Below are 22,047 nucleotides of genomic sequence, written 5' to 3' on the forward strand. Positions count from 1 at the left end.
TGGCGCCTTATTTCACCTAACAAATTACTCTTGTGCCAACTTCCAAAAAAAGACAAATGGTACTTGTTTTCCAAGAAGGAAAGCTATTCTGACTTAAAAAATAAAAGTGACTTTGGAAATTTCTAGAGAAGAATTTGGACACATACTTACATAAATGTCAATGATAATTTTGTTTCAAAGTTTTTATTTTTCTGGGAACCCTTGAGCACCATGGATCTAGTTAATCTAAAGACTAAATCACAGGCTAAATTCATTTAGTCTGCGTGCTCGTGTTTCATCTCTTCCAGAATTTTTTTAAATCTACGATCTCTGAAGCCCACGCCACATGTCCTGGTCACCCTGGGCCATCTCTCGCCCTTCGCTCTTTCATCCTCCTTCACAAATGCCACCAGGAGAGTCTAGACATCTGACTTCCTCGTGGCTGGGGCTGAGCTTCAGACAGTCACCACCAGGAAAAAGCCAAAGGAAAACAACTGCAGCCAAAAGTGTTTGAAGATTTCTGATATCACTGCAGTGTCCCTTCCGCTGCCACGGAAATCCACATGTTTCTTTATAGATAGTGCTGATTTTTGTACATCCAAGGGCCCTCAGGATTCAGTCCTATCAAAGGCCTCTCCTAGTCACAATAACAACAAAAACTACAGAATTATGTGGCTTGGGGCTTGCAGTGTCCTATTCAATTTTCTCTTACCTAGAGGCCTTTAGGTGAGATTTTTTTTTTCTAAGCGAGTGGACTAAACTAAAAAATGGCTGGAAGATCCTGATCTAACCCAATTCCTTGGTGACCTGGATTGGAGAGGTCCTTGGCCCACCCCGCACCCCCACCAAGCAGTGTGACCCATGGGAGAGACCACTGAAGTGCTGTGGTCCTCTGGGCTTGCTGTGGCATCTGGTGGACTCCCGGCCTCCACTGAAGCTCCTCCAGTCCTCCAGGGAGCAGCTCCCACAGACCTCTGATGGCCCTTTGAGGTCACATGAGGAGAACCTGCCAGACAGTAAGGTCACGGTGTGGAGAGCAAAAGCTAGTGAGAGGGTGCTGGGCAGAGACGCCTAGGGGCCTCCCTGATGGGCAGAACCAGAGTCTCAGCTCTCCAGGCTGGCCACTGCCCTCTTAGAGAACAAGGAAGCCGTGAGGGGAATCTGTGTTATTCTTTTTAGATTGTTCTGATTTTCATACTTCCCAGAGCACCCAGGACCATGTCTTATCAAAGGCTTTGTCTAGTTTATGATAATACAAAAGATACAACTACAAGTACCTTCCGTGACTACTTCCCACTTGGACCCTGGGCTGGCTATTTTGAATCTCTGAGCTTTATCTTGTTCAGGCATTCTTCCCACGTGGGAACGTACCTGATCTCCTGAATCACTTCTTAAAAGACATATTCCCCTTTGGGGCCACTGAACCATGGTTTGGATCCAAAGTCACACCCTGCTGAAGGTACAGGAGGGTAAGCAGGCCGATGGGGTGAAGGAGGCCTTCACTCCAGGACCCATCTTTGCTTTGCTTCCCCTCTTGGCAGGACAGGGGCAAGATTCCCCTCTCCCCTCCAGCTCAGAGGAGTCAACCCACAGACCTCCTTTCCTTTCAGATGCTGCCTCTTTGAGGTCACTGGGAACAGCCGGAAGTCACCTTTTCTGAGTTTCCTTCTTTGTCCCTATTGCATTAGGACCTCTTGAGCCTGGAGTCTCACCTCCCAGATCTTATCCATTGGGTGAACTTCCAACCAGGACTGAGAATGGGCCATGAGAGTAAAGACACTAAAAAAAATAGAAATATTTAGGTGGAGATGGAGAGACACCCTAAGCCAGCACAACTCTCCAGCCATGTGACTTCTGTTGGAGATAGACTGACCACTTTGGAAAATCCTAGTCAAATGAATGAGGTGTCAGGATGCACGAGTATCCTATGGGGTGAGGGAGGGAAGGTTTTGGAGAAGAGCCTGGGAACACTTCTTGGCTTGACTACTTAGGCCCCTGACAAGTACATATGCCTTTTTTTTCCCCTTTGAAAAAGTGAGGACAGAATTATTAATTTGTTTACTGGACTTAGCATCAGGAGGTGGATTTGGTTCATAATTCAAGGTGGCAGGCTCAGCATGTGTTTGTCTCCCTTCATCTCTAATACCCTCGTTAGGATAAGAGCAATGAATTAAAAAATTATGAAAACTAATAACAGAAAAAAGAAAAGTACAGGAATTATGAGTGGATGAAACATCCCCAAAATTTCAGTAAGATGAAGAGTGGTTGGAAAGTATCGATAGATGAGACAAAGTGGAGGAGAGTGGACTCTGAAGTGCATGTGTGGGGCTGACAGTGGGGGAGCCCCTGGACTTGGAACTTGACACAGTCATGAAGAGCTGCAGGTTCAGAGTGGGCAGGGATGGAAGAAGGCAGAGACGACAGACAAGTGGAGCTGGACCTGAGGGGTCAATGCAGCGCAGCCCTTTACCTTGGGCTTCTCTCCATGCCTTGAGGGATCGTCAGCTGGTGTGGGTGGGCACCCAGAAGGTAAGCCCCACTGCTGGCTCCAGGCTTGCTTGCCACAAAGTGAAGTATTTATATCCAATAAGGATATAAATACTGATAGAACTATTAAAAGTTGGGGGAAAGAGAGAGAGAGAGGGGACCTGAATAAGTGAGCTAAATCCTCTTCTATCGTGGCACACAGTCAAAAGTGATAAATCAAGAAATTGCAAAACAAGAATATTATTTTGAGATATGTGGATGTAATCAACAGAAACACTAAAAAGAGTATGTCCCTGGACTGTACTACTTGAGGTAGCCTACAGTTGAGCATAGGGCTGGCCTTGTCATTCTTAGTCCTTCCATATGACAATTCTTTTAAAAACATGTGCATGTGATACATTGAATTCAAAATTTAAAAAAAAAAAGTGAAAGTAAATGTAAGTGGATTTGTGATTAAGTAGGAGGGATCCCAGCTGACCATGAAAAGGGGCTTCTGAATGGCAATGTGGCTCAAACCCAGCTGGGTTGTCACCATGGCTGGGCAGCTCTGGTGCTGCCCAAGAGATGTGCGAGCCTCCAGCTGTTCCTGCCTCCCTGCCCCAGTCCACTTCAACCTGGTGAGGAGGAACAACAAGGATTCTGGGGCCAGATCTTGACTCACACAGGTTGGAGGGACTAAAGCAAGTGGCACCTCTAAGACTCCTCTCCCACTTAGGAGAACTGCGAGCAGCCATCCTCTGAGCTCTGCCTGCACTGCTGGGCTGGGGCAGAGTAAGGTTTCCCTGAGCTCTTCTTTACTCTTCTCAGTCTTCCTCCTTCCTTCCAAATAGCTCCATTTAGACTACTGACATCTGCTGTTTAAGGATGGGAACATCCTTGATCTAAACTGGCAGGTCACAGCCAGTGTCCCAGTCCAGTCCCATCTCCTGCTCCTGAATGGCTTTCTTCCCACTCCTGGTTCCCATAAGTGTGTTAAACTATCTCAGAGACATCACATCCTGGTGACCCTAAGGCATCGGCTGAATTTTCTGGAGTTTTGCCTTCATCGGGATGCATGTGGACAAAATCAGACTTGGTTGACAGCAGAGTCAGTGATTAGATGGGTAGTAATCCTGTGAGGACCACATTTCAGAAATTCTTCTAGTGTCCCTATAATTCTAAGTAGGTGCTTCAGATCATAGTTCTCTGTTTAGTTCAGAAAAGAATGTCATGAACATGCATAGCAGAAGAAACTATGGCTGGGCTGCACTTTGACCCTTCTTGTTCATCCCGAGCTATAAGGGTGTCACTGTTTGTCCTAATGGTTTACCCTTACAGTCTGATTATTTACTTACATAGAGCTCTGAAATTTGGCTGGGGCCTGGGGTCCCACTCTGAACCTTCACTTGGTGTCTCAGCATCTTTCAGCCATTCTTAGCTCTTTGGCAAAGGTGGTAAAAAGAGTCATCTCTGTTAGAAGAAAGATCTTCATGACCACTCCAATCTCTCTGCTTCCTTCCTGTCTGAATTTCCTCTCCATGTTTGTTAAGATTGGAAAAAGAATAGAGCTGTGAACGTGAACAGTTAGATGTTTTAGAGCTTCCCGTCCACCACACCCTGCAAGAATGTTGTTCCCTTGCATTAACTTTCCCTTCGTACTTCCTTCTACAAGATGTGCCTGAAGACTTGTATAGTTTTAACACACACACATTTAAATATCTACTTGGATTTTGATGGTTTCAAAGTGAACTCTTTAACAGATTTATTCCAATGACACTGCCAACGCTCATAGTTTAAAAAAAAACTGTTTGTGGAATTCCCTTCAAAGCCTCAGAAGATTATTTTGAATACCTTGCTGGTTGCAAATCATTTTGAAGTCAAATTTTCCTTAAATCAACTTTATTGAGGTATAGTTTACATATTATAGGGCTTCCTTGGTGGCTCAGATGGTAAAGAATCTGCCTGCAATGCAGGGGACCTGGGTTTGATCCCTGGATTGAGAAGATCCTGTGGAGAAGGGAATGGCAACCCACTCCAGTATTACTGCCTGGAGAATTCCATGGACAGAGGAACCCAGTGGGCTACAATCCATGAGGTCACAAAGAATCACACACGACTGAGTGACTAACACTTCATTTCACTTTACATAATAAAGTGCACAGATTTTAAATGATTGATGAGTTCCTTTAGACTGATTAAAAGCAATGCTGAAGGGGAATTTTATAATGATTGAGAACAGACCATTGGAACAAACCTGCAGCTTCCCAAATGGCTCCTCTGATGGACATATATTCTGGAAGAGAGTTCATCAGTTAGACTATTTAAAGACCTATTCATTCACTTGACAATGAATGAGCCCCAATTAAGGACTAGGCATTGTTCCAGACAAGAGGACATGGCATCTTAAAAAGCACACATCATTTTTCCTCTGTGAATTCCTCTGGATTTTGGTGGGGGTGATGACCATAAGTGATAAATGTGTGATGTAATTTTAGGAAGCAATTCAGTTCACTTTAGTTGCTCAGACGTGTCTGACACTTTGCGACCTCATGGACTGCAGCACACCAGGCTTACCTGTCCATCATCAACTCCCAGAGCTTGCTCAAACTCATGTCCATTGAGTCAGTGATGCCATCCAACCATCTCATCCTCTATTGTTCCCTTTTTCTCCTGCTTTCAATATTTTCCAGCATCAGGGTCTTTTCTAATGAGCCAGTTCTTCGCATCAGGTGGCCAGAAGTATTGGAACTTCAGCTTCAGCATCAGTCCTTCCAATGAACATCAGGGTTGATTTCCTTTAGGATTAACTGGTTTGATCTCCTTGCCATCCAAGGGACTCTCAAGAGTCTTCTCCAACACCACAGTTCAAAAGCATCAATTCTTCGGCACTCAGCCTTTTTTATGGTCCAACTCTCACATTTATACATGACTACTGGAAAAACCATAGCTTTGACTAGACGGATTTTTGTCAGCAAAGTAATGTCTCTGCTTTTTAATATGCTTTCAAGGTTTATCATAGCTTTTCTTCCAAGGAGCAAGTGTCTTTCAATTTCATGGCTGCAGTCACCATCTGCAGTGATTTTGGAGCCCAAGAAAATAAAGCCTGTCACTGTTTCCATTGTTTCCCTGTCTATTTGCCATGAAGTGATGGGGCCGGATGGCATGATCTTAGTTTTTGAATGTTGAGTTTTAAACCAGCTTTTTCACTCTCCTAGGAAGTAATAACGCTATAAAAAGAAAAAAAAAAAAGTGGAGTGAGGAGACAGAAAATGCTGGTGGGTTGTTCTAAAAAAGATAATACAGCCATGTAATAGATCTTTATTTTCTTTTCCTTTTGTGAAGAAATCTCAAGACCCAGATTCTACCATTAGCTACTTTTAAAAGGGACGTGAAATCCTTCCATAAACTATATTCTTCAGAATGCTAGAGTCTGTAGACATTTCATATATATACAGGGGGTCACACGGCTAAAGAAGCCATGGAGAAAGTTGGGTAAAACAAAGCTAAAAGCCAGTCTTTACTGAAGGTTTTCTTAGAGACTTTAATATTCTGATACGAACTGTAAACATTCACAAGGAAGTATGGTAGCATGCAAAGTTTTCCAAACTTTTTCCTCCTGGGAATCCTTTCAACTCAGAGCATCTCAAACAAGTGGTGACCTGCCTAACACATTGTGGGAAACTCTGTCCTAGAGTTTTCATGCCGCAGGAGATGGGAAAGCAACAGAGAGGTTCAATTATTTGGGCAGGAGGAGTGAGAGGTGGGAGCCTGGGCTTATTAGCTATCTCTCCAGAATGTGGAGCACACGCTGTGGGTCAAGCGGGTCTCTAGGGCTTTAAACACAGACCCTTTTATGCAAACCTCCCAAGACAGCAGGAACAGGTATTGTCAAAGCTCCTGTTTGCTAGTGGGAAACCTGTTGTCAGAGGATCAAATACATAGTCAGAGGTCACACCATTCATTACAGAGTCAGGATGTGAGCTTTGGCTTGTTTGAGTCCCAAACCCCAACTATCAAATCCCACGACACCATGTTGTCTAAATGGTGGTGGAGGATGTGTTGCAACCCAATGAGCAAAGCTTTCCTTCTCCCACCAGTCTGTCTCCTTATGCTCATAAGCCCCACAGTCTCACAAGGGATGGATTTCTATCTGCCCTGCATGGTGTCAAGTGTTTGCTGCTCCATACTATACTGGCCATGGAGCTGCTGCTGCTGCTGCTAAGTTGCTTCAGTTGTGTTCGACTCTGTGCGACCCCATAGATGGCAGCCCACCAGGCTCCTCCATCCCTGGGATTCTCCAACCAAGAACACTGGAGTGGGTTGCCATTTCCTTCTCCAATGCATGAAAGTGAAAAGTGAAAGTGAAGTTGCCCAGTCGCGTCCAACTCTTCACGACCCCAGGGACTGCAGCCTAAGGGGCTCCTCTGTCCATGGGATTTTCCAGGCAAGAGTACTGGAGTGGGGTGCCATTGCCTTCTCCAGGCCATGGAGCAGGCACTTGATAACTTCCAGTAGCCTGAGTCCTGTCCATGTAAGCTCAGTAGTGAAACCAGATGGCTGTGGTGACCTTGAGCAGCTCTGGACAGAAATCTACTGGAATCTTCTCTCCACTTCTATCTCTTTACCCAGCATCTTCTCCCCACCTTTCCTTCCCCTGAAGCCACAGATCTCATTCCTCTTCATCTGCTGAGTCCACTGGAACCTGGGGTCTCAGATATACACCAGCACTTCCGCTGGGCCGCCTGTAAGGGACCCCAACCCGACAGGGCTGCAGTGAGTGAAAGCTGGCAGTGCAGTAGGCTCTGCTGGGGTGTGAGGTGAGAAAGGCGCCCTCTAGCTCTAGATGGAGTCTTCCACGTCGTGCCTGAAGGGATTTTTGTATTTACTGGAAAGAGCAAAGACGTATCTTTCAGGAAAAGATCTGAGACAGATTTTTTTCCCCACCATCCTCACCTTTTTCTCCTCAGACTGCTAGGGAACCAAGTAGAGATTGTGTGTGCTTCGTCCCTCAGTTATGTCCGACTCTGCAACCCCATGGACTGTAGCCCACCAGGCTCCTCTGTCCATGGGAGTTCTCTAGGCAAGAATACTGGAGTGGGTTGCCATGCCCTCCTCCAGGGGACCTTCCCAACCCAGGGACTGAACCCAGCTCTTCCGCATTGCAGGCAGATTCTTTACCAGCTGACCCACCAACACTGCTTCTGCCCTCTCTCCCTGGCTTCAGTGTCTCCTAGCTGATCCTGGCTTCTTACCTCTCAGCCCATCCTTCTTCCCTCTAACTTTGATTTGCATCACTGAGGGACAGTGTAAATTCCACGAGGCCCACTGTTCTGGGGTGGAGGCCACAGCCTCCCCCTCCCGGGAGCCCAGGTGCAGTTAGATCTTCCCTTGACTTAGTGAAATTCAGGCCGACACAGGCAGCTTCTGAGATGGGTTGAAAAGACAGCAGACTCAGGAGGGGAGTGGCAGTTCTTGGACAAGCGTCTGGTTTTGTGGTGTGTTGGCCACCTTGATTTGGATGTGTGAGCAGGCAGCTTGGGCTGCACCCTGGGCTTCCAGAGGCTTTACGTTGACAGGTTGGAGAGGAGACGTCAGTTCTGACCCCAAGGCCTAGAGTGGGGCCCCTGTGGATGGCTGGCTTGGCTTAACAAGGAAATAGAAATGAGGGTGGATCCCTGTTGCTTTCCTGAGATGCCAGCCCTTCCAGTGAGGGAAGAGCTTTGGCAGACTAGGAGACAGACTGGCACCCCGCCCTTTCCTGAAGGAAAAGTGCTGTCCTCAGAAGGGGCACCTCCAGGGGGTTTGGGGAGCCAAGCCTGCTCTCAGCCCAACAGCCAAGAACCCAGGAGCACTGAGCGTGCAGCCAACTCCAGATGCCACGATCCCTCTCCACCCTTGCCACTGTGTATCTGCCCTGGTCAACCACGGAAAGCACATTTGCTTGTCACATTTACTCACACCCACAGGACCTATGGGACAGGGTGGGACGCCTTTCCCAGGCCTTTATCTTCATCCAGAGGAGGAGCCAGCATCGGCACAAACACCTCGTATAAGAAGAGGTGGTAGCAAGCTGGGATGGTGTGTTCACTGAAACGGCCTGGGTGAGAGCCCACCTGCAGCCTCACTGGGGTATGAGAAGGGAGTCTGGGGGGATGGGTGTCGATGGGGAAGGGGAATGGAGGCCCGGTCAAGAGGTGTGGAGCAGTGTGACCCCCCTGCTTGTTTGTGACATGAATGGGCTGGGAGGGGGACCCTCAACCTTCATGGGACCCAGGAGGAAGGGCAGAGCTATCAGAGAAAAATCTGATCAGTCAGACCTTTAAGGATGCTTCTCCAACCCTGCGGTTTTCCTGCTGTGTGACAAGAATGGCTGAAATGATGGGAATGACTGCCATGCCTTGGCCAAGGTCAGAGGTGAAACGGGTCTGAGGATGACGGCATTTCACCCTGGGGCCACCTGATGGAGAACGTGTTCCCAATGAACAAGGGAGGGAATGGGTCAGGCTGTTGGGCCTCTGTGCCCCAGAGGGGAGAGCAGAAGTGGGCAGCAGGGCTCACTGTCCAGCAGCCTCACTGCCCAGTCTCCTCCCAGGTGTTCGTGCTGTGCCATGGCCTCCTGCAGCTCTGCCAGCTCCTGTATAGTGCCTACTTCAGGAGCAGCCTTACCACCATCGAGAAGCGGTTTGGCCTCTCCAGTTCTTCATCAGGCTTCATCTCCAGCTTGAATGAGGTAAGCAGGATGCTCGAGTCCATCGGAACCCACCTGAGCATCACCGTGCTCACGGGACACAGCAGGGGGCTCTGCAGGAGCAGATCGGGGCAGGGGGCACGCGGGGGATGGAGACAGCCAGATACACTTCCCCTGGCACAAAGCACTGTGCTGAGAGCCTCCAGAGTTACCTGACCTCCTCACCACTCCCCTGCGAGTGGGTGCTCTGCACCTCCTCCAACAGGTGAGGGCACCGGGGTTCAACAAGGTCAGCGGCTTGCTTGAGGTGTGCAGGCCTGCCGCCTCCAAACTCTGTGCCTCTGGTTGAGTTCTGTGACCACCTACCAGTTTACGTGGCCTCCGTCCATCCCCATCCAGAGGAAGATGAGCCGCAGGCATGCAGATGGGGAGCAGCTCTCGGAGGCCAACTCAATGGCCTTGACTCCCAGACGGGGTCACAGGTCTATGACTTCCTGTCTTTCCTTTCCATGAGGCCCACTGTTCTGGGGTGGAGGCCACAGCCTTCCCCTCCCAGGAGCCCAAGTGCAGTTAGGTCTTCTGTTGACTTAGTGAAATTCAGGCCAATGCAGGGGCTCTCATGGGCAGCTTCTGAGATGAGCTGAAAAGAAGGCGGGAGGTCTCCCAGCGGCCCCTAACCACCACCTTCCGGCCAGCTCATCCCCCAGCCAGCTTCCCGCTGGAAATGCCCCTTTACCCTTCAGTCCTGTGCCCCCCCAGGCCCTCACAGGAGTGCCCCCCAGGAACCCTCCCCACCATGCCAGGGCAGATCCCCCTGCAGTCCTCACAGGAGGACTGTCTTCATAGAGGTCATGTCTTTTAGGCAGAAAGCCTACCCGATCCTGGCGGCCACACCAGATCAGAGCCCAGGTCTGTCTGACGGCCACCACCCCAGACCTCCCTCTGATCCCCAAAGCCCCTCTTCTACAACCCCCGCGCTGCCCTTTGTCCACCAGCCCTGCTCTGCTCAAAAGCTAGTCCCCAGACACACTGCTGGAATCTCTACTGCTGCCTCTCTTGACATGCATGCTCTGTCTCCCTGGACTTCCTCCACTGTGGTGGGCACACCCTTGCACACGTGCAGCCCTGGGACCCATCAGTCATGCCTGCTGGCCTCATGGGCCTCAGATCCTCCTCTGAGCTCCCAGGCCCACGTGATATTTTCACTGTTTTCTGGATGTCTAATTTCTCTTTCCCAAACTCAGATGAGTTTTTCAACAATCAGGTTTTAGATATCCCTATGGGCATAGTTCGAAGCAAATATAAGGAAGTTAATTCCTTGAACCTACAATCCTGTGTGTGTGCTTTGTATGCAAATGTGCATCTCTCTGTGTGTATATCTGTTTCTACATGTGTCTGAGTCTTTGTGTGTATCTGTGTGTATGACTGTGTGTGTCTGTGATCTGTGAGTATATTTGTGTATCTGTCTGTGTGTACTTGTGTATCTGTGTGTGTCTGGATGTGTATCTGTGTGTGTTGAAGGGAAGTGAATGGGTGAATGTGTGGAGTAGGTAGGATAGGAACTCAGCCAAAGGGTCTTCAACAATCCCATTGATTCTTTTTTTTTAATTTTTTGAAAAATTTATTATTTACTTATTTGGCTGCACCATATCTTAGTTGTGTCATATGGAACCTTTGATCTTCATTGCGGCATGAGGGATCTTTAGCTGTGGCATGTGGAATCTAGTTCCCTGATCAGGGATCAAACCCAGGCCCCCTGCGCTGGGAGTATATGGAGTCTTAGCCACTGGACCATCAGGGAAGTCCCAATCCTATTGATTCTGACCCCAGCATTTAAAAACAGACTAGGAAAGTAGGGGTCTTACTGGGAGAGCAGAGGGCAACCAAATTAGACGGAGCTTCATGGTCAAGCTTGAGGCTCCCAGCTATTGGGGTGGGCAGCAAGGAACTGGCCTGGCTTCTTGAACAGAGTCAGGGCTGGGTGTATAGTCAGTGAAGATGAACCCTCTGGAGAGGAGCCTGGGAGACACCTGAGGTAGAAGACGGTGCATCCTGAAGTCAGATGGCTAGGAGGCCTTCACTAAGCCTGGCTTGAGCAGCTGGGGGAGAAGAGGGCCTTGGTGATCCTGCAAAAGAAGAAAAGACAGGATATGGTAGCTGCTTGAGCTACCAGGATTGAAGGCTAAGTGAAGTGAAAGTTGCTTAGCTGTGTCTGACTCTTTGCAACATCATGGACTACATAGTCCATGGAATTCTCCAGGCCAGAATACTGGAGTGGGTAGCCTTTCCCTTCTCCAGGGGATCTTCCCAACCCAGGGATTGAACCCAGGTCTCCCATATTGCAGGCAGATTCTTTACCAGCTGAGCCACAGGGGGATTGGAGGCACCACAGACCAAAAGGCAGCTGCCCATCAGAAGCATGAGGGGTGTGAGAAAGAAAAGGCCTGGTGGAGGGGAAGGCAAACCCATCTGATCGCCTAGAGTGTGCAGCCAGCTTCCAGAGGTGGGAGCCTGCATGCTGCAGGCCAGACTCCAAGCCAGTGGGGCCCAGCGGTGAGGGGAAGGGGAGACAGGGTTGGTTGGACCAGGCCGGCAGCAGGAGGAGGGGCTTGTTGGCAGGGAAGGTGTCAGCATCTGCCAGTGAAGCACCAGCTTCACCTACAGTAGCCCTTAATGCCCGCTGTGGTTTGCCCTGGGTCCCTTTGTTCTGAGACATTAATGGGCAGGGATGTGTTACAAATGCTCTGACAAGAAGCCCACAGGGCTGTCTGGGGCCAGGTCAGGGCTGAGGGATGTGGCCTGGGCTGCAGAGCCCCTCCTCTCCTCAGCTAGAATTGCTGCTGCTGCTTCTTTTGTTTTTGTATTAAGGAAAGTAATTTTTTTCAAAGAAGCTCCACTGCTGAAGGGAAGATTGGGAACCAAGGGCTTAACCCAGTCATAAGAGCCATAGAGGCCCAGGTCCCTCCAAGAAGCCAGCCAAGTCTGCTCCCAGTGCTTAGGGCTGGGCACCCCCCAGTCCTTCCTGAGCCTCCCTTTGGGGCCCTCCCCCATTCTTCTCCAAAACCTTGCAAGTCAGCCTCAGTTAGCTTAGCTGATATGGTCTGACATTTACAATTACTTCCTGCAAAATGATAGGGAAACAAGAAGAATAAAATCTAAGAAGCATAACAAAGCTTTGTTTCCAGGTACTGGTTACAGAATGTCCTAGAACCACATCTGGCCAGGAACTGGCGCAACTTCTGAGTCAGGCTAGGCCTCCTCACCCACCTTCATATTCCCTTTCTCTGTGTGTCATAAACCATTCTTTTTCTTGGCCACACAGGAGGGGTCTCCTGGGTAATCCTTCCTCTTCTTGAAAAAGCCTACCATTTACTCCATCATGCATTCATTTATTCAACAAACCTTTCATGAGCACCAACTGTGTGTCAAATACCATTCTAGGTGCTGGGGAGACAGGAATGAACAGACAGAAAAAAAACCTCTGCTCACATATCATTCTAATGATAAGTGTGACATTTACTTATAGAAATGTGCTTCTAATCCCCTCATGGGGGTTAGAAGCACATACAGAACACGGAAAGCTGTGGGCTGGCTGAGCTCCCAAGACAAGAGCTGAGGTGCGGAGACTGAGCTCTGAGAGTTGAGACATCAGAGAGGCAAGAAGGAACCAGCCAAGGAGACTGAGAAGGAGCAGCCAGGGGCAGCAACTAGGAGATGGTGGTGTCAGGGAAACTCAGTGAAAGGAGGGTTTTAGGAAGAGAGCAGTGGTCAACTGAATCAAAAGGTGCTGAGAGATCAAGTGAGAAGAAGATTAGCCAGTGGGCTTGGCAATGAGGAGGTCACTGATGATCATGGGAAGAGTCACCTACCAAGCCTCTGGCCCCTATTTCCTGAGACAGGGGCACCTGCTTTAATAGCCAGAAGGAGACTGTGGCATGGACAGGGCGGGTGCTACACATGCTGACATCCAGGGCTCCTCTGGCTCAGGCGAACCTACTTTCTGGGGTAGATGACCATCTTGGAGTCAAGGTCAGAAGATCTGCCAGCCCCTCTTTTACCACTGAGGAGCCTGCTCCCCAGGCTGGGGCCTTTGATTCCCCTCTTTGGTGGGGCTCAGAGAGCACACCTTCCAGGGAGCACCAGCTTGAGTTACTGGTGTTTCCAGTTGGGAAGGGACTTGGGGCGCTTTAATCCTCATCCCTTATTCACAGAAGTGGAAACCAACCCAGGGAGATCCAGGGCTGATTAGAAGCAGAGCTTCTGGGGCAGAAACCCACTTCTGCAAGGGGCAATAAACCAGTGCAGTTAAGACAGGGCACTTTAAACTCAGGTCGTCCTGGTTTGAGCCACCTCCTGACCTCATGGACACAGCAAGTTACTTAATATACTGAGTCCCAATTGTGCCATCTGCAAAACGTCTTGCTGCATGCTGAAATGAGATAGTCCATGTTGCTTGGTGGTTATTCTGACTATGAAATCAGAGTCCTTAGGGCCTTTAGTTAGAGAACATGCACTGTTTCTAGGAGCCAGCCAGAATAGGAGGCTTTCTTGAATTTGGCCCCAAAAGGTTTGGCCCTAAGATGGTTGAACTTCCCGTGGTCTCTAGATACTTCCTTTGGTCTGGCCTAGAAGGCTAAGGCTGGGAAGGGTTTCTGACAACAGGGAAAAGGAGCTCTGCTTGAGCCCTTAGGTCACACCAGGCAGCTTCTTGCCTCTCTTTTTTGATGGTCAGGTCCACTATGGGTGGGTGAGGACATAGCCTGTGGTCTCACTTGGCTCCTCTGCTCTCTCTGCAGATCAGCAACGCTGTCCTCATCATCTTCGTCAGCTACTTTGGCAGCCGGGTGCACCGTCCAAGGCTGATTGGCATTGGGGGTCTTCTGCTAGCTTTGGGGGCCTTTGTCCTCACCCTCCCACACTTCCTCTCAGAGCCTTACCAATACACCAAGACCATCATGGGTAAGTGGCCTCCCATTACTGCTTCAAGGGAATGAGGGTACATAGTTCTGTGTGTTTTGACTGTCAGATACACTCTGGGGGGGAAAGCCAAGGAAACTTTCGGGTGGGATAGGACAGCAGAGCTCAGAGTGGTATCCATTGCCCAGAAGCCCCCCTGCCAACTTTGTGAGACACCCCCTCAGTCCTTCTGTGCTTTTGGTACACATTTAAGAATTTTTTGCTACATTCCAGTCAGGAAAAACTTCTACCCTGTGTTTTTATAAGTTTCATAGTTTCACATTTACATTTTGAGTTAGTTTTTTGTAAGGTTCTTTTTCTTTTTGCATATGGATGTTAAATCCTTTAAGCATCATTTGTCAAAAAGACTCTCTTTTCTCCATTAAATATTTTTCGCATCACTATAAAAAATCAGTTGGACATTTTTTTTAATAAAATAAGAGACACATTTTTAATTTATTTTTCTCTGTGCTGGGTCTTCCTTGTTGCATGGGCTTTCTCTAGTTGCAGTCAGCAGCGGGGGCTACTCTTTAGTTGTGGTGTGCAGGCTTCTCATTGCGGTAGCTTTTCTTGTTGCAGAGCATAGGCTCTAGGGTGTGCAGGCTTCAGTAGCTGTGGCATGGAGGCTCAGCAGTTGCGGCTTCCAAGCTCTAGAGCGCAGGCTTAATAGTTGTGGTGCGTGGGCTTAGTTGTTCCATGGCATGCGGGATCTTCCCGGACGAGGGTTCAGACTCTTGTCTCCTGCACTGGCAGGCAGATTCTTTACCACTGGGCCACCAGGGAAGCCCTCAGTTGGACATATTTGTAAGGGTCTATTTCTAGACTTTGTCTTCTGTTCCATCAGTCTGTGTGTCTATTCCTTTGTCACTGCCACATTCTTGATTACTATAGCTTTACAAAGAAGTCTGAAAGCTGGGTAGTGTGATTCCTCCAACACTATTCTTTTTCAGAATTGCTTCATCTATTCTTATTCATTTGTCATTCCATGTAAATTTTATAATCGGCTTCTCTATATGTTAAAAAAAAAAAAACCTTCTGGAAGTTTGATTAGACTTGTATTAAATTCATAGGTCACTTTGGGGATAGTTGACACTGAGTCTGCCAGTCTATGAACGCAATATGAATCACTGTTCGGTTCAGTTCAGTTCAGTTCAGTCGCTCAGTCGTGTCCGACTCTTTGCGACCCCATGAATTGCAGCACGCCAGGCCTCCCTGTCCATCACCAACTCCCGGAGTTCACTCAGACTCACATCCATTGAGTCAGTGATGCCATCCAGCCATCTCATCCTCTGTCGTCCCCTTCTCCTCCTGCCTCCAATCCCTCCCAGCATCAGAGTCTTTTCCAATGAGTCAACTCTTCTCATGAGGTGGCCAGAGTATTGGAGTTTCAGCTTTAGCATCATTCCTTCCAAAGAACACCCAGGACTGGTCTCCTTTAGAATGGACTGGTTGGATCTCCTTGCAGTCCAAGGGACTCTCAAGAGTCTTCTCCAACACCACAGTTCAAAAGCATTAATTCTTCGGTGCTCAGCTGTCTTCACAGTCCAACTCTCACATCCATACGTGACCACTGGGAAAACCATAGCCTTGACTAGACAGACCTTTGTTGGCAAAGCAATGTCTCTGCTTTTGAATATGCTATCTAGGTTGGTCATAACTTTCCTTCCAAGGAGTAAGCGTCTTTTAATTTCATGGCTGCAGTCACCATCTGCAGTGATTTTGGAGCCCAGAAAAATAAAGTCTGACACTGTTTCCACTGTTTCCCCATCTATTTCCCATGAAGTGATGGGACCAGATGCCATGATCTTAGTTTTCTGAATGTTGAGCTTTAAGCCAATTTTTTCACTCTCCTCTTTCACTTTCATCAAGAGGCTTTTTAGTTCCTCTTCACTTTCTGCCATAAGGGTGGTGTCATCTGCATATCTGAGGTTATTGATATTTCTCCCGGCAATCTTGATTCCAGCTTGTGCTTCTTCCAGCCCCAGGTTTCTTATGATGTACTCTGCATATAAGTTAAATAAGCAGGATGACAATATACAGCCTTGACGTACTCCTTTTCCTATTTGGAACCAGTCTGTTGTTCCATGTCCAGTTCTAACTGTTGCTTCCTGACCTGCATATAGGTTTCTCAAGAGGCAGGTCAAGTGGTCTGGTATGCCCATCTCTTTGAGCATTCTCCACAGTTTATTGTGATCCACACAGTCAAAGGCTTTGGCATAGTCAATAAAGCAGAAAGAGATGTTTTTCTGGAACTCTCTTGCTTTTTCAATGATCTAGCAGATGTTGACAATTTGATCTCTGGTTCCTCTGCCTTTTCTAAAACCAGCTTGAACATCTGGAAGTTCACAATTCATGTATTGCTAAAGCCTGGCTTGGAGAATTTTGAGCATTACTTTAGTAGCATGTGAGATGAGTGCAATTGTGCAGTAGTTTGAGCATTCTTTGGCATTGCCTTTCTTTGGGATTGGAATGAAAACTGCCCTTTTCCAGTCCTGTGGCCACTGCTGAGTTTTCCAAATTTTCTGGCATATTGAGTGCATCACTGTTACCCTTACATTTTAACAACGAACCATGATTTAGCAAACTCTACAGCTGATGAGTGAGCTTTCCAGGTTGGTCAGTGGTAAAGAATCTGCCTGCCAAGGCAGGACACATGAGTTTGATCCTTGAGTCAAGAAGATCTCCTGGAGAAGGAAATGGCCACCCACTCCAGTGTTCTTGCCTGGAAAACCCCATGGACAGAGAAACCTGATGGGCTACAGTCCATGCAGTCGAAAAGAGTCGGACTTGACTTAGGAACCGAACAACAAAAACATCTGATGAATATATCTATTCTCCAACACAACAAAATAAGGATCCTGTAATGTTTGGATGCCCACCATCTTCTGCCATCTTCCATGTTATTGTTGACCAATATTTTAGTTTTGCCTGTCTTTAACTTGCTCCCAGTGGTCATTATTACTATAGTTGTTATTTATAAATAATTCAGTAGTTATTTCTACTTACCCACAAGCTTACTGGTTTCTTTGCTCACCATTGCTTCTTGCACTTCACCCACCCTTATTGATTTAACTTTGTTTTTCCTGAAGTACATTCTCTAGTATAACTTTCAAATAGTTTTCCAAATTACCTGCCCTGTTTTCATGGTTTCTTGATAATCCCTTATGATTTCTATTTTCATTTTTGTTTCATCAGTTATTTTAAATGTATTTATTTTTATAATCCCTTTCAGATTGTTTTATTAGCACAGATTTTTAGAATGCTAATCCTCCCACATTCTGTGTCTGCTTGTTCTTATTCATGGTGGAGTGTTTCCTTTCTGTTATGTAATGTTTGACGGCGGGGTCACTGATAGTGGGAATTCTTCCCACTGTGGACATTTTTTGTGGTTGAGGTAGGAATTGCCCCAAGAGTGGCTTTATATTTGCATTTACTTGGTATCCTGGGAATGCCACTGCTTTGGAGCTAACTGTGTGATAACGTACTGGCTTAGGATAAATTTGCACTTGTTTTAAGGGATGTGGTACGTGGCAATGGTTTTGTGAGGAGCAGCCAGTGAGAGGCCAGTCCCTAAGTGCTCATCCTTGGTCCACTGTATTGGAATTGAGGATGTCTGAGGATAGATGGGCCACCGAGGGGTGCACTGAAGGGATAACTGCTGTTTGCTTAAATACCAGGCTTATTGTTAGTCATATGTGCAGATTGGGTCCAAGAGATGAATCACTCTCCATGCCAGGAGGGAATCCCTTGTAGATTGTGAGACCTACAGTGGGGAGGTAGGCTGTGAGACCTGCAGTGGGGAGGTAGAGAGCTGGAATGGGAAAAACATGAATCAGGAACAGCCACGTCTAATGATGAAATGTTAGTTGAGTCCTGGCCGTGGGACTCTTTTCCCCACCTCCATGGTAGTCCCCAGTGAACTAATTGTTTCTTATACATTCATTGTAGCCTTGGATCTGTTTGGACTGTTTAAGCCTGAGTCTTGCTTCAGGTAGGCCCAAGAGGAAGACAGACCCAAGCCTAGGGGTCTAAGCTCTTTCCCTCTCCTTGATCTAGACAAAGGATCCGAGGCCAGCTCTGAAGGAGAGTCAGGATTTGCTGGCCACTTCAGAAAGCCTTGTGCCACGCCCACTCCAATGCAAGGTCCCAGCTCTTCCCCATCAGCAAGAAGAGTGGGGTAATGAAATCAGCAGGGGAGCCCCAGATGCTGGGGCCAGGCTGTGGGGAGGGCATCCTGCCAGGCGCCACATGGTGGCTTGCCTAGCCTAGGATGGGCTCCCCCAGCCTCCCCTAGCCTGGGCCACATACCAAGGGCATTGGCTCCTCACAGAGCAGCCACCAAAGAGGGTGGGTGGAGACGGGTGGGGCTCTGAAAGCAACCCCTCTGCCCCTTGTTAGGGATGGTTGGGTGGCTTGGGTCCTTTCTACCACCATCTTCCCTGCTCCTAGGCAAACACTCCAGCTTTTAGCCCACCTCCAGGGAGAGAGGAAAGAACAAGACTTGCCTCTCAGCCTGCAGGAAGGAACTGCTGGCCAAGAGAGTGAGGTCCTTGTGTCTTTGTTTGTGTCGATTCTATTTGCAACAATAGGACACAGTCCCCCTCATGCTGGCTGGGATCAGAGCAGCGGCTGGAAGGGCGCAGGGCTGGGCTACCTTCAGGGCATCTTCATGTTGCCAGGCGCTCGGGCTAAGGAGGACTTTGGCCCAGGAGCCACACTGTGGGACCTAGCTGAGGCTGTGGGTGCCAGTGCAGCGAGGGCATGTACTGTGCTAATATGTGCAAACAAAAATATTTATAAAGTTTCACTTCATGGGAAAAATTTGAAGTATGATTCTTCAAATGTATTCCTATGGGAACTTCAGTTTTGAACTATGCAAGACATCAACAACAAATGAATTTCATTAAATGCACCACCCTGAAGGGTGACATGCATCTGGACAGCCCTACGTCCGAAGCTGGGCTTTGAGACCCCTTAACAGCGTGGCCTTGGGCCACTTCCTTTGCAGCTGTCTCAGCACCTCCCTGTATAAAATGGAGCCTCCCTTGCCCGGCTGCAAGGACTGAAGGATGTGTGCTCTAAGTTTAGCCCAGTGGCTGGCATGTGCAGCAACCATTCAGTGGTGGCCTTTATAACCAGCAGTGGTGGGGACAATACATGTATTATGCTGGGTAAACTAGGGTTCCAAATGAGGAAGCGCCTGCTTCCTTTGGAGTGTCTGACAGCTCCTGGCCAACAGGCTGGGCACCCTTAGGGTATCTGACTGCAGCTTCTCCCTGGTCCTCACCGTCCATCCATCCTCTGCTCTAGCTGGAGCACGGCCCCTCCTGGGCATATCCTTGCCACACCTTCACATGTGAGGCCACAGGATTTCTCTTTCCTGAAGCTTAGGCTGCTGTTCTGATCCGTTCCTAGACCCTTAAGTTGGAGGTACCTGGTAATGGGGAGAGAGAACAGAGACTTTCAAATCCCAGCTAAGCCATGTAGGTGCTAAGTCTCCTCAAGCAAGCTGCTGTTCACCTTTCTGAGCCTCAGTTTCTTAATCTGTAAAGTGGGAACAATAATTTCTCCACTTTTCAGCATGTTCTAAGGGCAAAAGTAAAATTAAATTGTGTAGATAAAGTGCTTGGCCCACAGTAGCTGTTCAGCACACTTCTCTTTGCCTGCCCTTGATGTGGTATTTGAAATCTCTTACTCATCAGCAGTGACCCCTGGACCTGGTATCATGTGTTGCCTGCTGATTCTTTCCCTTTGGAGCAGAGCTGCTCCAGAAATGGACATGGGAAATGAAAAGTGTTTTAGGAAAAACAAATTAGAGATGGAGCCATTGTGGGAATCGCAGAGACCTTTAACAACTAATTGCTAATTCTAAAAAGGCCATGCAGACGTTTTTGAGTGTTTAGATTTTCTAAATGTCAGTGGGGTCCGGAAATATGCCTGGCGCCTTTAGAGAAAAGACTAGCCACCGAGCCAAAGCCTCTAAGACCACTTCTGGAATGCGTGGAGAAGTTGGGATAGGTGGGAGACAGGCCAACAGGAGACCATTTCCCCCAGGAGACAGAAGAAGTGTCTTCGGAAACCAGTGTCTGGGAGGAGTAGGTGTAACCTGGGAGAGGTCCTGAGCCAAGACCAGAGGGAAGTCAGCTCCTCGCAGACAATGGATGTACACGGGAGGGGGTTTCCTGTGGGAACTGTGGGGTCGGGGGAGTCGATGGTATTTTTGGAGCGGTCAAGAAAAGAAAGGGAAGAGTTGTTTTCTAGTCCTCTATTTGTGAAGTTGCCAGCTCCTCACCCACGCTTGTTCATCAAAAGTGGCAGGAGGGTGGTGGGAAGGCCTGGGGACAGGAGCCTCAGGCCCCTGAGTGACTGAGCCCCTTCACTTCACTTCTTCACTTCACTTCAGCCCCAGAGCAGAACCCATGGCACTGAACCCAGAGCCATGGAAGGTCCTTGCACTGAGGGAACTGCTCAGGGATGCTGAGCTCAGGGCTGTTCAAAGGGCAGCATCTGGCCATGGGGTGAGAGGGATGTGGTGGGGAAGGAGTGTGTTTTGGGGGTGTATGGGAGTGTGTGTGAGGGAGGCTGTTCTCTGTGGTGGTAGGTGGCTGTACGTGGAGGAGGTGGGTGCATGAGGGAAGAAGTGCATGTGTGTATGTTGGGGGGGGGGTGTGTGGGTGTGTACCAGAGGTGTGGAGAGGGTGAGGGTCTTGTGGGTGTGGAGGTGCAGACAGGGATGGACGTGGGGGAGCAGCCTGGCAGGGGTTGGGGTCCTACACTTACATAAATGTCAGTGTGTGTGTTGTGGGCCTGGCCAGTTGGATCTCTTTAACCTGAAAAGGAAGAGAAAACAACGAGGGGAAAGGGGGGATGTCACAAAACACATGAGTGTTATTAAGTCAACTGAGAGGAAAATATTCCCGAACTGATGAGCACAATGAAGCTAATGAGACTTGATGTGGAACACATTTTCAATACACAGTATAGGAAGGACAAGAAATGAGTGTGGAGACATGACAGAAAACACCAGGCTGCTGTGTTGCCTGTCAGGGGATGGCCGGGAAAAGAGCTGGGGCCACAGAGAACGGGCCTCTCTGAGACATAGCCCCAGCAGCTGACCGGAGAGTGCTTGCCTCTGTTGTGTGGCAGAGTCACATCCCTTGTTCTTCTGGGTCTCCAGTGCAGGCCCCAGTAGAGACCTGAGCGTCACTCTGCCTCCCCTGGAGGCTTGTTCATCACTTCCCTTGCTCAGGAATGAGGCTGGGGGTATAGGCCTGCTTGGGTCTGGAGGGGAGGGGAGGGACGCCTGTGAGCCAGGCTGCACCCTGCGTCCTGGCTCCTCTGGGAAGAGGGCCTCTCGGGGACCCGTTGTGGACTGTCTGTCTTGGGCCCACCCAAGGCAGGGAGGTGGGTTTTCTGAGGAGAGTCCACACTCAGACTGGAAAGGAAGACTGGTTACTATTCCAGAGGCTGTGATCACCCCAGGAAAACTGTCAGGGGGATGGCCCCACAGAAGTAGGGTGCCAGCCCCTGTCCTGCAAAACACTATGGTTTGAAAAAACCATCGAGGCCTCCTCTGAGGACCCCCCAGGGGACACAGGGAGGAGCTTCTGCTCTTTTTCTAAGGGAACAAAAGGACTGCAGGACCCAGAGCTTGGATTGGCCTCCGTCAGGTAATGTAAGTAAGGCTCAGAGATCTAAAGGGGGAAGCAGCCAAGAGCAGTCAGATTTTTGGAGGCAGGGAGCTCATGGGGGTGGAGCCCCCTGGTGGGGTCCATGCCTCTGTGGAAGAGGCTAGAGAGCTGGCTGGCTCTTTCAGCCCGGTGAGGATGCAACAGGAAGTCAGCAGTCCAGCTCCCACCAGAACCCCAGCATGCTGGCACCCTGATTTTGGGCTTCCTGCCTCCAGAACTGTGAGAAACCATTCTGCTGTTTGTAAGCTGCCCAGGCTGTGACCCTTT

General features: G+C 48.7%; 1 protein-coding gene across 1 annotated transcript in view; it reads left to right on the plus strand.

Annotated features, from left to right (window-relative positions):
• Positions 1-22,047, plus strand: part of SLCO2A1 (solute carrier organic anion transporter family member 2A1) — an 87,771-nt gene that overhangs the window by 34,281 nt on the left and 31,443 nt on the right. Inside the window, exons 2-3 of the mRNA XM_006051420.4 lie at positions 9,038-9,175; positions 13,930-14,092. Coding sequence (XP_006051482.2) covers positions 9,038-9,175; positions 13,930-14,092 — 301 coding nt within the window. The remainder of the gene's footprint in view (positions 1-9,037; positions 9,176-13,929; positions 14,093-22,047) is intronic.

This window comes from Bubalus bubalis, chromosome 1 (assembly GCF_019923935.1).
Source record: "Bubalus bubalis isolate 160015118507 breed Murrah chromosome 1, NDDB_SH_1, whole genome shotgun sequence".
In the NCBI taxonomy this organism is placed as follows: Eukaryota; Metazoa; Chordata; class Mammalia; order Artiodactyla; family Bovidae; genus Bubalus; species Bubalus bubalis.